The sequence below is a fragment of the Panthera pardus genome, unplaced genomic scaffold (assembly GCF_024362965.1).
Source record: "Panthera pardus isolate Hobbes unplaced genomic scaffold, ASM2436296v1 HiC_scaffold_6, whole genome shotgun sequence".
Classification (NCBI taxonomy): Eukaryota; Metazoa; Chordata; class Mammalia; order Carnivora; family Felidae; genus Panthera; species Panthera pardus.
The window spans coordinates 64,859,726-64,873,218 of NW_026526991.1; the positions used below are offsets into that span (position 1 = coordinate 64,859,726).

The 13,493-nt window shown below is 41.5% G+C and overlaps 1 protein-coding gene across 5 annotated transcripts in view; it reads left to right on the plus strand.

Annotated features, from left to right (window-relative positions):
• Positions 1-10,492, plus strand: part of RACGAP1 (Rac GTPase activating protein 1) — a 28,375-nt gene extending 17,883 nt beyond the window's left edge. For all 5 annotated transcript variants that reach the window (XM_019419306.2, XM_019419308.2, XM_019419307.2 and 2 more), the window contains 12 exons: positions 621-674; positions 1,350-1,430; positions 2,297-2,414; positions 2,732-2,862; positions 3,773-3,937; positions 5,195-5,290; positions 5,377-5,575; positions 6,883-6,988; positions 7,165-7,297; positions 7,504-7,639; positions 8,908-9,016; positions 9,338-10,492. In XM_019419306.2, the coding sequence (XP_019274851.1) occupies positions 621-674; positions 1,350-1,430; positions 2,297-2,414; positions 2,732-2,862; positions 3,773-3,937; positions 5,195-5,290; positions 5,377-5,575; positions 6,883-6,988; positions 7,165-7,297; positions 7,504-7,639; positions 8,908-9,016; positions 9,338-9,413 (1,404 nt within the window). In that variant the 3' untranslated portion in view covers positions 9,414-10,492. The remainder of the gene's footprint in view (positions 1-620; positions 675-1,349; positions 1,431-2,296; positions 2,415-2,731; positions 2,863-3,772; positions 3,938-5,194; positions 5,291-5,376; positions 5,576-6,882; positions 6,989-7,164; positions 7,298-7,503; positions 7,640-8,907; positions 9,017-9,337) is intronic.
• The last annotated feature ends 3,001 nt before the right edge of the window (positions 10,493-13,493 follow it).

Sequence of the window (13,493 nt, forward strand, 5' to 3'; positions counted from 1 at the left end):
TGTTTCTGGGGTTTGTGTTTTCAGGGATTATGAGGAGTAAGGAAGTCACAGGTAGCTACTAAAACTGAATGTAAATGGTTAAAATAAGTGAAGTGAAACTAGACTACAGTAAAAAATAATTCTTTAGTGGTGAATGTCTTTGTTGGGGCCCAAGGAAGAGGGATGTTTGAGAAACAAAACCTAAACTGGAACTAAAGTGGGTATATATTGTGCAGAACATCTGATTAAGTAATAATAATCCCTTAAGAGCAAGAATCACATCTAACACGATCAGTATAGTGCCTAAGATTCTGTAAGTTCTAAAACTAATTACAAAAATAATCAGAAATAAAGGACCAGGCACTGGAGATAATCACGACAGAAGTTGATTCTTTAACCTTTTCTGCCTCTGAGGTATTGATTCCTGATTCTATTATAATAGCTTCAATTTTGGAAAGAAAGCATGTTAACATACTATCGCTCTGTAGCTACACTTGAGACCCTCCCTTCCCCCTCTCCTCAAATTGTAAGTTAGGTAGCCTGAGTCAGAAAGCCTTTAAAGTTCTCTGTAAGTTTATTTGCACAGGGTTTAGGGGAGGCCTAACCACAGGAAAGAATTAATACACTGTAATTGTCAACAGGATTGGGATTCTTCTTTGGTAAAGACTTTCAAACTGAAGAAGAGAGAAAAGAGGGTAGGTATGGTTTTGTTTAATTTTTGTTGCCGTTTTTACAAAATAGCAATAAAGGATTTTCTCTAGAATTTTTGCGTAGATACAGCATTCCTGACCTGTTGCTCTAGTCATTGTTAAACACTGACTACAAAATGAATTTATGCTGGGGGGGCAGCATTGATGTTCCTTAAGGTAGGAACTCAGGACAGAATCTTGTCCTATTTCACTGTTCTGGCTGCTTCAGTTCATTCATGGGGTGGAAAAGGATATGCTTAAGTTTGTTTTGAGTTGTCATATGTATTTTTACGCAGTACTTTTGTACTCTAATAAAATTTTCAGATGAAATGTGTGTATAATGGGATATGCGGAGATCTGTCTGTGTGCAGTTGTTCAGGGTACTTCATATGTTTCCAGAGTCTTCATGTACTTAGATAGGATTACAGCTGTACTCTTTCTGGTGCTGTCATCTAGATTTTTCCAAAGCTTGCTTGTTTCTTCTAGGGCACTGAGGGCATTTTTGTATTGGTACAATGTAAGCTTTAAGAAATGGAAATAGAATGGGAGAGAGCACATTGTCATTTACCATAGCCCTGGTAGCTAGGACTTGCACCAGGTTGTCTCATGGAATAATTTTGTCTTCTGTGCTTCAGATCTTCTATTTGGCACTGAACTTATTGGTCTTTGTTTCCTTTCTAGCGTTCTAGTAGCCGACAATTCATTGATGGTCCCCCTGGACCTGTAAAGAAGACTCGTTCCATTGGCTCCACAGTAGACCAGGTAAGAAGATTCAGGCCAAGAGAATTGTGGTTGTGAACACATCAGAGATTAGTGGCCCCAAGCATTAAAAATCCTGAGTCAACATTGCAGTGTTATTTTGAGAGAGAGATTTGGTGAGTTTTTCAATGTAATAGGATCCTTATCATCCTTATGAATGGAATTACTCTGAATAAACAACTCTCAGGTTTATATTTGATTCTTCATTGCTTGTATGTGTGCCTCTGTGACACACACACACATATATATATATATATATTTTCAGTTTTTTTACTTTTGAGAGAGAAAGAGAGCATGAGCGGGGGAGGGGCAGAGAGAGGAGACCCAGAATCCAAGCAGCAGGCTCCAGGCTCTGAGCTGTCAGCACAGAGCCCGACGCGTGGCTCAAACCCCACGAACCGTGAGATCATGACCTGAGCCAAAGTCGGAGGCTCAACCAACTGAGCTACCCAGGCGCCCCTGTATATATTTTTTTCAATATTCTTTTTATTTGTGTATTTAGTTTTTAGTTTTTGAGAGAGAGAGTGTGTGTGTGTGTGAGCAGGAGAGGGACAGAGGGAGAGAGAATCTTAAGTCGGCTCCAGCCCAGCACAGAGCCTGAGGGGGAGCTCCATCTCACAACCATGAGATTATGACCTGAACCGAAATCAAGAGTCGGGCACTTAACTGATGAAGCCACCCAGGTGCCCCTGTTTTTTTGTTCTGAAGTATGAGGTTTCAACTTAAGAGTGTTTTGAGCTGGGTCCTTAAGTTCTGACCAAGATTCAGGAACTTTTCAACCACTCCAAAACACCCTATGGAGGGGTGTTTAGCGGAGGGGAAATTAGATTCACATGTTTATTCTTCGCTCATTTCTGTTTTTGTTTCAGGGGAATGAATCCATAGTTGCAAAAACTACAGTGACTGTTCCCAATGATGGCGGGCCCATTGAAGCTGTGTCTACAATTGAGACTGTGCCATATTGGACGAGAAGCCGAAGGAAAACAGGTCCACTGGGTTTTTGGTTAAATTGCCTGTGTAAAGCAACTGGTAAAATTTGGGGAGACTTGGTTTTTTAGAATCCTTCCTTCGTTTCTTGCACGTTTCTGCACGGTATCATACTCTGCCTTTGGGTTGCTAGCCTGGCCTAGGCCGCTTGTGTATAACTTGTTATTCTTGAACTGATTTTTCTGCATAGCTGTTGTAGTCACTTCTGATTATGGTTACAAATTACTGGTTGTCTACCAGTTATTTTAGAATCAGGGTTAAAATTCATAAGGGACAAAATATTAAGACACAAAGGCTTAAAGTTGGTTGTTTTCTAGGTACCTTACAACCTTGGAACAGCGACTCTACCTTGAGCAGCAGGCAGCTGGAGCCAAGAACGGAGACAGACAGTTCCGGCACTCCACAGAATAACGGAGGGATGCGCCTGCATGACTTTGTCTCTAAGACGGTAGATCCGTGATTCTCCTTCTTTTGGGCACACTTAATTTTTTTTCTCTTTTAATGTTTGTTTATTTATCTTTTTAATGGAAAATTTTAATTTAGTTTTTGGGTTTTTTTCGAAAGAGAGGGAGCATGAGAGCATGCGTGAGTGGGGGGGTGCAGAGAGAGGGGGACAGAGTTTCCAAAGCGGGCTCTGCACTGAGCAGAGAGCCCAATGTGGGGCTCAAACTTACAATTCATGAGATCATGACCTGACCTGAAGTTGGATGCTTAACTGAGCCACCCAGGCACCTTAGGGCACACTTAGTTTTTTGATTGTGAAATTAATATATACCAGGAGCAGATTTAAATAACTTAGTGTTAGAAAGTTAAATGTCACGTCTCCTTCTTTCGTTTCCACTTATCAGGGCTAACTGCTGGTTACAGAAGGTGTGTATCTTTCCATTCTGTGAGTAATGTTAAATTAAAACAAAGCCAATTTTTCAGAAACAATTGTTTATGCTTTTCGGTGATACATATTTACATTGTATTCTTAAAAATAGCATGTATTACATTTGTCCCATTGGATTTCCTCATAAAAACCCAAGCAAACTGACTGAGGCTCAGAAGAATCAATTGCGTTGTTGAGCCACAGGACAGTAAGTGGCAGAGTTAACACGGAGGTTCTGTGACTCCTTGTCAGCAGATTCTTTCCACTACTCTACACTGCCCACTTCCAGGTGGATGACCTTATGCAAGTTACACAGGCTGTTTTTGCTTCTATTCCCTTATCTTAAAACAAAGAAAACAAAACCTATATTGTAGGATTATTGCAAGAATTACACAAATAACTGTAAAGGAATTAGGTTGTTGGTTGTTGATGATGATAATTTTGTAATTCAGACCGTTCTGTTCTTTCTGCCCTCTTTTGTTCTCAGGTTATTAAACCTGAATCTTGTGTTCCATGTGGAAAGCGGATAAAGTTTGGCAAGCTGTCTCTGAAGTGTCGAGATTGTCGTGTGGTCTCTCATCCAGAATGTCGGGACCGCTGTCCCCTTCCCTGCATTCCTACCCTGATAGGAACACCTGTCAAGATTGGAGAGGTATGACCACATGTATGACAGCTGTGGGAGCTGTCCTTGTGTTATGGCTTCTTTAGCTTTTCCAAAGCTTACTGTCCGTTTTTATCCTAAAATAAGTGATACGAAGCATATTTTTTTCCATTAATGTTGAAGAGAAATGATAAAATGTTAATTTGCAGGAGAGTCCTGCTTGGGTTTGTCTATTTAGTAACTTTTCTACACCAAACTCCTCTTCCCTTCCCTTCTCTCCCTCCCTCCCTTTCTCCCACCCTGTCCCCTCTTCCCTACTCATACTCTTTCCTTTCCTTCCCTTTCCTCCTTTCCTTCCTTATTCCTTTCCCTTCCTTTCCTTTCCTCTTCTCTTCCTTCCCCTCCACACTCTATTCCTATTTTGTAAAATTTCAAACATATACAGAAGTAGAGAGATTAGAATAACTAATCCCTGGTTCCTGTCACTCAACTTCTGTGATTACTACTTCATGTCCAATTTTGATTTATTAATACCCCCATGTCCTCCTGGCCCTGTGTAGTGAATTGTGTTGAAACAAATCCCAGCCATCCTGTAATTTCATCTGTGAATGTACTTTCTCTTATGTTAGAGATATTCTATACTAGGCTATTAAGATTAGATTGCTTATTTCTAAACATTGATTCAATCTGTTAATAAATTATTTATTGTATGACCAGTGTTAAGATTCAAAACAAAATGATTATGCTGCTATCCAGCCCCCAGCAAATCAACTGTTACTTTTTTTAATCTTAGGAGTTCTTATTTGTGCATGTAATTGGTTACAAATTTTCTGTACTCTGATATAGAACCATGGATTTCTCCCCTACAGATATGTTTGTGTCCCGAGCAGCTGTGATTTGTGTTAAATAATTTTTCTTACTAAGAGTAATAAAAGTGTAAAAAGGTTTTCTTTTTTAGAATAATAAATTCGTTTATATTAAAGGCTATACCTCTAATCTTGTCATTGCTTGTTTTCTGAGGCCCTTGAGTAGAAGAGAAGCAGGAGTAGAGTTGTAGATAGTGGTCATATTACTTGTTCATGCAAGAATGTGGTACGTGACCAGAAACCAGTCCTGGTGTGGAGGTAGGAAAAAAAAAAAACAACAACAAACGGAGAGTCTCTGTTCTAATGTATGCTTTGGGAACAGGAATTTAAAAGTAAACATGACGTCCCAACCTGAGCATGAGTTTGGAGACGTTTTTCCTATTCATCTTCATTTGCTGGTCTAAGTGGTAATAAATAATAACTTAAAACTCTCCCTTTTCAGGGAATCCTGGCAGATTATGTGTCCCAGACTTCTCCAATGATTCCCTCCATTGTTGTCCATTGCGTAAATGAGATTGAGCAGAGAGGGCTGACAGAGGTAAGAGTCAACCTTCAGAGAGCGTGAATCTGTTATTTGTGTTAATGATTAGGAGGTTCTTTCTGAAAGTGTCACCTTGATAATAGACAGGCCTGTATCGGATCTCTGGCTGTGACCGGACAGTAAAAGAGCTGAAAGAGAAATTCCTCAGAGTGAAAACTGTACCCCTCCTCAGCAAAGTGGATGATATCCATGCTATCTGTAGCCTCCTGAAGGACTTCCTTCGAAATCTCAAAGAACCCCTTCTGACCTTTCGGCTAAACAAGACTTTCATGGAAGCAGCAGGTAAGAGTAGATCTTTAACTCTAGAATGTGAATGCCCCAGGGGCAGGAATTTTTGACTCTTCTGTTTACTGCCCAGTACAGTGCCTGCCATATAGTAGATGCTCAAATACTTTGATGAAGAATGCCTGTATCCATGTTCCTGGTGCCTGTCCTCTTCCTGTCTAAACTATACAGGGCGCTAACAGGGTTTGTTGTTGTTGTTATTTTTGGTAGAGTTTGAGATTGTCATTTTGAACTTGGAGCCATCTTTGGTTTCTTTTCCCCCACACCACATTTAATCCATTGGCAAATCTTGTCAGCAGAGGTCTTGTAAAATTTATCTTAAAATTGAAATTTGCCACTCCTACTACTACCCCTCTTGACATCTCTCATCCTGGAGTGACAGCAGAACCTAGTGTTTTCCCTTTTCTACTCTGGCCCTCGACAGTGTGATCCTCATATAGTATCCAGAGGGGTCCTTTTAAAATTTATATTAGATGATAGCCCTTCTGTCTTTAGTATCTCCAGTGGCTTCCCATCACTCTCGGAATAAGATCCACAGCCCTTAACATGGCCCCAGAGACCCCACCTGTATGAGCCGGCTCCTTACGTCTCTAGCATCATTTCTCTCCATGCCCTTCCCTTCTTTCTTCTTCTCCACTTGTTGGGGTTCTTGCGACTCTTAGCACTTGACAAGCTCACTCCCATCTGGAGGCCCTCGCATTTGTTATTATTTCAGCCTGGAATGTATTTGCATGATTTGCCCTTCCTTCCTCGCTTTCTTTCTTTTGGGTTTCTTCTTGGGTGTCTTGTCCTCAAAAACACCTTTCCTGACCACCTTGTCCAAAATAACTGCTCCCATTACTTTCTAGCTTCCCCTGTGTATCACTACCTGATAGATACCTGCTTTTTGACTGACTCCTCTAATAGAATGTAAGTTCCATGAGGCAAAGTCTTTGCTTAATTCCGCTTTACCTGAGCACTTAGAATAGTACCTGGTACATAGTGGGCCCTTGAACATGTTTTATAGATGAAAACCTTCTTGGTAATTGTAGTCGCTGCAGCTGTAGGCCTGCCTTCCCAGCACAAGGCTTGCTAGCTGCTTTCCCTAACTGCAGGGGCCGATTTTTGTGAAGGTTCCGATTTCTAATATTGAGCTGTTGGCTAGTGTCCTGCTTGTTAATGAAACTGGAGTTCGTTTCAGTCATGAACCTAATCAGAAGTTTCAGAAGCTTACTGTATAGATGACACTTTGTGGTCGATCACTTGGAAGCCCGCTGTCAAGAGAAAGAAGTCTAGGCCTCTTGGTGCTTTCCTTTCATTTACAGAAATCCCAGATGAGGACAACAGCAAAGCTGCCATGTACCAGGCTATTGGTGACCTGCCCCAGGCCAACAGAGACACATTAGCTTTCCTTATGATTCACTTGCAGAGGTGAGTACAGCAGAAACTTGTTTCTGAGAGGTTGGGAATTTGCCACTGGGAGCATAATGTGGGTTGGGTGTTAGGGAGGGAACGTGAGGGGTGAATTGTTTTCTGGTAGATCTTGTATTCTGGTCTGCATTTAAGTGGATGGACAAAGTCTTCTAATTGAATGTTCTCTTGTTTAGAGTGGCTCAGAGCCCAAATACTAAAATGGATGTGGCTAATCTGGCTAAAGTCTTTGGGCCTACCATAGTTGCCCATGCAGTGCCTAATCCAGATCCAGTGGTAATGTTGCAGGACATCAAACGTCAGCCCAAGGTAGACAAGTGCGTTGTGTGTGTGTGTGTGTGTAACACGTATGTGTGTTAATGTTATGCGAGTTTTAATGTATTTCATAAATACACAAAAACTTGTGTAACATTTCATATATATATAAAAACTTGTATAACATGATAAAATGAGAGAGTGCTGAGAGGTAAGCCCTGAGGTTTGGGGGTGTGCTAACATGTTTGGTGGCTTTTTAGGTGGTAGAGTGCCTGCTTTCACTGCCCCTGGAATATTGGAGTCGGTTCATGATGGTAGAACAAGAGAACGTTGACCCCATGCATGTCATTGAAAATTCAAATGCCTTTTCAACACCACAGACCCCAGATATTAAAGGTAAGGCCTGAGTTGTGCTTTTTTTTTTTTTTTTTTTTTTTTTTTTTTTTTTTTTTTTTTTTTTTTTAATAGTAGGCCAAAGTAGGGCTTGAACTCACGACCCTGAGTTTGAGACCTGAGCTGAGATCATAGTCAGATGCTTAACCAACTGAGCCACCCAGGTGCCCCCCAAGTTATGCTTCTTAAGGGACCTGACTTCTTCTCTAGTTCTGGCTATTTACTCTCTTCCTGCCTTTGCTAGAGCTATTTGGAATTCATATTCTTCAATAAAAAATTTTAAATTCATTATGAGGATTCTAACATTAAAGAAAATTAGTACAGTTCTACTATCCTTATTTTTTTTTATATTCATGAAACATGGTTCTCCTTTTCTTTATATACATATGGATATTTTAAAAATATAACAATTCAGATATAGTTTGATCTTATTTCACGTAGCATATTGTGAGAACTTTTCCTGTTACTATGTATCACTTTTATGGTTGTAAACTATAATTTAGTTACATGTTCTATTAAGAATTGGTGTTATTTATAACATATATGCCACATCTTCTTTTATCCATTCATCCATCGATGGACATTTGGGCTCTTTCCATACGTTGGCTATTGTTGGTAACCAACTTGATTTCTTAAAGGCTTTTGCCAATTTGTATTGCCACCAAAAATGCACGAGGCTGGTTTCTTCCAACTTTTACTGGCATTGGAGACCTATTCTTTATTTTTGCAAGATCCCTTTTTTTTTTTTTAAACGTTTATTTATTTATTTTGAGAGAGCACGAACAGGGGTGGGGCAGAAAGTGATGGGGACAGAGAGAGAATCTCAAGCAGGCTCCACACACACAGAGCGTGGAGCCCGATGCAGGACTCAATTCCATGACCATGAGGTCATGACCTGAGCCTAAATCAAGAGTCGGGCATTTCACTGACTGAGCCACCCAGGTGCCCCAAGATCCTCTTTAAGAAAGCATACTGTTTTTTCTAATACAGGTTAAGAACCAAATGATCAGACGTTAGATTTGTGAAAGCTGGAGTTTGAGAATGGCCTCAATCAGGAAGTGAAAGTCAGCTATTCATTGAGCAGTTGCCCGCACAGTTCAAAAGATATACTGCTGTGTTACAAGACAATGACAGAAATGATCTCTGGGACTTTGGGCCTCTAACCTTAGCTCTTCAGTGCTTCATGGCATACTCAACTTAAAACTGGCCACTGACAAGGGTGCTTTCCTTTTTGTGCCTCCTTTAAAAATATGTCTTAACTTTGATTAAAGTGAGTTTACTGGGGCCCGTGACCACTCCTGAGCATCAGCTTCTCAAGACTCCTTCATCTAGTTCCCTGTCGCAGAGAGTCCGCTCCACCCTCACCAAGAACACGCCCAGGTACGTGGAACTGGCTGGCTTTGGAAGTAAAATAGGGCTGCTTCCTTAGGCCTCTTTTCCTATCACACCGAAGCTTATTGAAAGAAAAATTGAATGAGACCTGAGCTAGCAAGTAGGCATTAAAAGGTAATCTGGAGCCATAACAACCCCCTTTTTAAAAGTGTCTAAAGGTTTTGTTTCCCCTCTCTCATCTCAGGTGACAAAGAGTCATTTACAGAGTAGTTGTGGAGGGCTTCCTATTTTTAGATGATAATATTAAATAATGTTACAGTTTACCTTTTTTTATAGACTCCTTTTTCAGTTCATTTTCTTTTCCTTTAGATTTGGGAGCAAAAGCAAATCTGCCACCAACTTAGGACGACAAGGCAACTTTTTTGCTTCTCCAATGCTCAAGTGAAGTCATGTCTCCTGTTACTTGCCAGCATTTCCTGACTGCAGGAAGGCTGCACCTGTACTCTCTGCTCTGCAGCCTCCTGGACTCATTACTACTTTTAGCATTCTCCAGGCTTTTAATCAAGTTTAATTGTGCATGGGGGTTTTATTAAAACTATATATATCTCCCTCTCTTTCTCCTCAAGTAATGTAATATCAACACCTTGTGCAGTCATTGTTGGGAACTTGGGAGATCTCTACTGCGGTAGAAAGGATGATACAGAATTCGTTGTGATTTTGCGGGGAGGCTGGAAGAAGGTGTATCCCCTTGGCTTAAAGCCAAATGCTGCTCATGGAAGTGATCCTTCTCTGGTGTTATTTAGAACTAATTTCCCTGAGACAATGACAGAATCCCCACCTCTTTGTTAAGACTGACTTGTCTCAGGGTGGGAGGTGGGAGGGCAGGGTGAAAAAACGTTGGACAGAGGATTTGGGAGGGCTCCTTCTGAGAACTTGGAAGATCTTCCCCCGGCATGAACTAAGCTATCATGTGGAGCTTTCATAAAAATGGGATAGGACGAGGACAGAACTAGTAACGGGGGTGTGCTTAGCTTTGATTTGGATCGATTAGGTTTAATAGTGTTAAGTGGCACAACCTTGTAAAAGTGATATTCCTACTTGTATTTATCTCTAATGGGCCTCTGGCTGGACTTTGGGTTTGGCTGGGGTCAAAGCCAGTTTGCACTTCGGTTGAATTCATTCTGATGCTTGACCCTCCTGTCCCCTTGTCCATTGGAGCCCTACTTCTAAAGGTCATGTGTCATCTATTTGGCGTCCCAGTTTGCAATTAAGAGTAGGCTATAAGGGAGATTGTCAATATTTTGTGTGGCAAGAAATGCCACACTCATTTTGTCTTTGCACTTTGGTTGCTAAACTCTTCCTATGGCACACAGCCACAGCTAGATAAATATGAACTTGTTCTTTTATTAAAATTATTTCCAATATCTATAAAAATGCTTTTTTCTGTAGAATGTTTTTGACCCATAGCGACCCTTTTCTGTAAAACACATATTTGGAAAAAAGTAAATAGTTTTTTCAAAATGACTCTGAGGTTGATTTTCTTGTCTTGGAAGGTAACCTTCAACACCTTTTTTTAAGAAAATATTTTTCCTCAGCGTTTAGGTCTATTATTCATTTCCATTCCCTTCCCTCCCCCAATGCTGTCACCACCAGGAGTTTGTTTCTTCATTCCTCATTGTCTTTCATCGTCCAAATTGAAGTCCTAGATTTGTCCTTTGACTGTTACCTCTCATCTGAGGAAACCACTTTAAACAAAAACCAAACTTCTTAAACAAGTCTTTAGGGACCAGAATGGTGCAGTTAAAAAAAAAAAAAAAAAAAAAACCGACTCTGGCTGGCTGGCTGCCTGGAACATCCTTCACTGCTGGAAGTGCCTCTGGAGTGAGCTGGGATGATTAACTGAGGGCACCTGCACTTGGAACTCTGAAGCTGGTGAACAGAATGTATCTGAGATTGAGCGTAAACAGTTGCAGGCTTAATATGTAACCGCTGAGAGAGGAGGCAACCTACTGGCTCTTTTCCCGGGAGGTGGCAGCTCTCACAGCAGGGAGATTTTGCCTCAGCAAATTGAAAGAGGATGGGTCCTCTCTCCTCTTCCCCCCACCCCCTTTACACACACACGCCTGTTAAGTTTTATTTTTAATTGTTTTAACTTTGTCCTAGATGCCATCTCTTTTCTTATGTCTGTGCAAGCCTGGTGTTGGCCCGGTTCCATATTTGCTGTTCTGTAGTATCTCCCCTCGGTGCATTTTAAGTCACTAATGTGGAAGAAGCAAATGGATTGTAGAATGTTAGTGAAGGCAAGACTACCCTATGCAGGAACTGATGGCCCATTAACGAAAAAGGAAATGGTCCTGTGTGTCAGATGTTGGCAGCCAGTTGCTCAGTTTTGGGCTAGGCCAAGAGACTTCAGCCGTGAAAATAATTCTGATATTAGCAAAGGGAAATATGTACCCACCTTCAACTTCTTTAATAGTACTTCATGTGGAACAGCTCGACTTTCGAGGGCTTTCTTAATTCAGTTGTGTCGCCTTGATGTGAGATTTAAGGAAAGGGTCCGGTGCTTTAGAGTAGCCGTCACACTGGCTCCTGCTCCTCACCCGTTCTGATGCTGCCTCTTACTCTGCCTGTAATGCAGTTAATGCAGCTTTCCTCTCTTACTTGCTAATAACCAGAATCTAAATCTTTAAATCCGTTCTCCATCAGTCTAGGTAAGACTCCTAAGTTTGATGTTTATTTAACTGGGCAAGCATTACATGGTTTGATTCAGCAGCAACAATTTGCATTTATTACTGGGTGTGTAATGATTTCTCCTTCCTTAAGAAGGCAAATTCATTGCTTGCAGAAATAGAAGGCACCTGAGTTTCCATCACAGGACAAGAGTGTTCAAATGATTTACCGTGACAAAAATGGTCAGTTTTGGCTACGAACTGCACCTGTGGCATTGAAAGGGGTCTTGAATTCTTAAATTCATGCCTAAATTACTGGGCAGCACAAAGTGATGAATGCTGAGTGAGCGCAGGGAGCAAAGCTATCAGCCTTGCTGGGTTTGTTTTGTTACAGCAGGGCCTCCCTGCCCACCTCAAGCTTCAGACAGACAGACACACACCTCATATACATATGGTATGTGATTTCCCGTTGGAAAAGCATCTGGGAGACCCATTGTGGCAAGCCTGGCATACTGAGCAGCGGTTTGCTTAATCACGTGTCACCTTTTCTTAGGCTCAGCTGTGAGCAGGGAAGGAGCTGTTATGGAGTCCCGATCTGGGAAGGAAGGGAGGCACAGAGCTCAGGGTTCAAGTCGGTACAGTGCATACAGTAGGGTGTCTTGATCCATGTGCTTTGATGATTTCCTTGATCACGACTCCGGTTTCAGCCACTGGTGTGAAAAGCTGTTAAGCATGCAGAGTCGGGGCATGTTAGTCATTGTGCTTTTAGTGTAAACAGGATTTGGAGACTGGTCACTTAACCTAGGAATTTAGTGATTAAAAAAAAAAAAGTCTCCCTGTAGGTGGTCTATTTTGTAAATAAGTGAAGGCCCCGAGCCAGGGGGTCCTTACCTTGTGTAATTTATTAGACTCTGGTTCTCAGAGTCTGTATTTGTTGATGGTTTCTATTCACGAAGTCAGGCAGAAGGCAGTTTGACGTCACCAGGAATAACCTTGTAGTGTGTGGGAGCCTTGTCCTCCGCAGTTGTGTGGGATGGGAAAGGAGGCCACTTTTCAGGGACTCAGAGTTGGAAGCAGGAATTTTCCTTTTGTCTACCTTCTCCCTTTGTAACTCTTGCCAGTTTCATGTAGTTGCATTGTTTTTATACAGATTGCTCTCACATCTCACACAGTTGGACACCATCTGCGTGCTAGGCTCAGACACGTGTAAGTGGATATTTAGATTTCTAATAAAGCACTTGCCAGTTAATATCCTCTCCGGCCATCAGTAAAGATGGAATTAACTGATTCCTCTAGGAAATGCGATACGGTGATCGACAATATATCAAGTGCTTTCATTCATCATCTTACTTGATGTCACAACACCCATGTGGGGTGGGCAGGTGATCTTATCCCAATTGGTAAATTCAGAGGGGTGATTTGGCATAAATTTCCACAAACTAATCTCTAGTTTAGCTAGGATAAGAACCTGGGGATTAGAGCTCCCACCGGAGTTCAGCTGTGGTGCTTGCTATTTAAATCAGCATTGTGGGGTCTGTTGGAATATTATTAGGTATGTAAATGATTCCACTCAGGGCTATATGTGGATGTGCTTATGTATAGATGACCCAGAAGGAGCAGGGTGGCCTAGACTGCCGGGAAAAGCATTTGGGACAGGAGAATGGAATGTCTTTCTTAATGGTTGGGCTTATTGTCTTATAGAGGTGGAAGTCCTGGGCATGGTGATCCAGGGCTATTTTCTTCTTCTTTTTTAATATTTATTTTTGAGAGAGAGAGAGAGATATGGTCAGGGAAAGGGGAGAGAGAGAGGGCGACACAGAATCTGAAGCAGGCTCCAGGCTCTGAGCTGTCAGCAC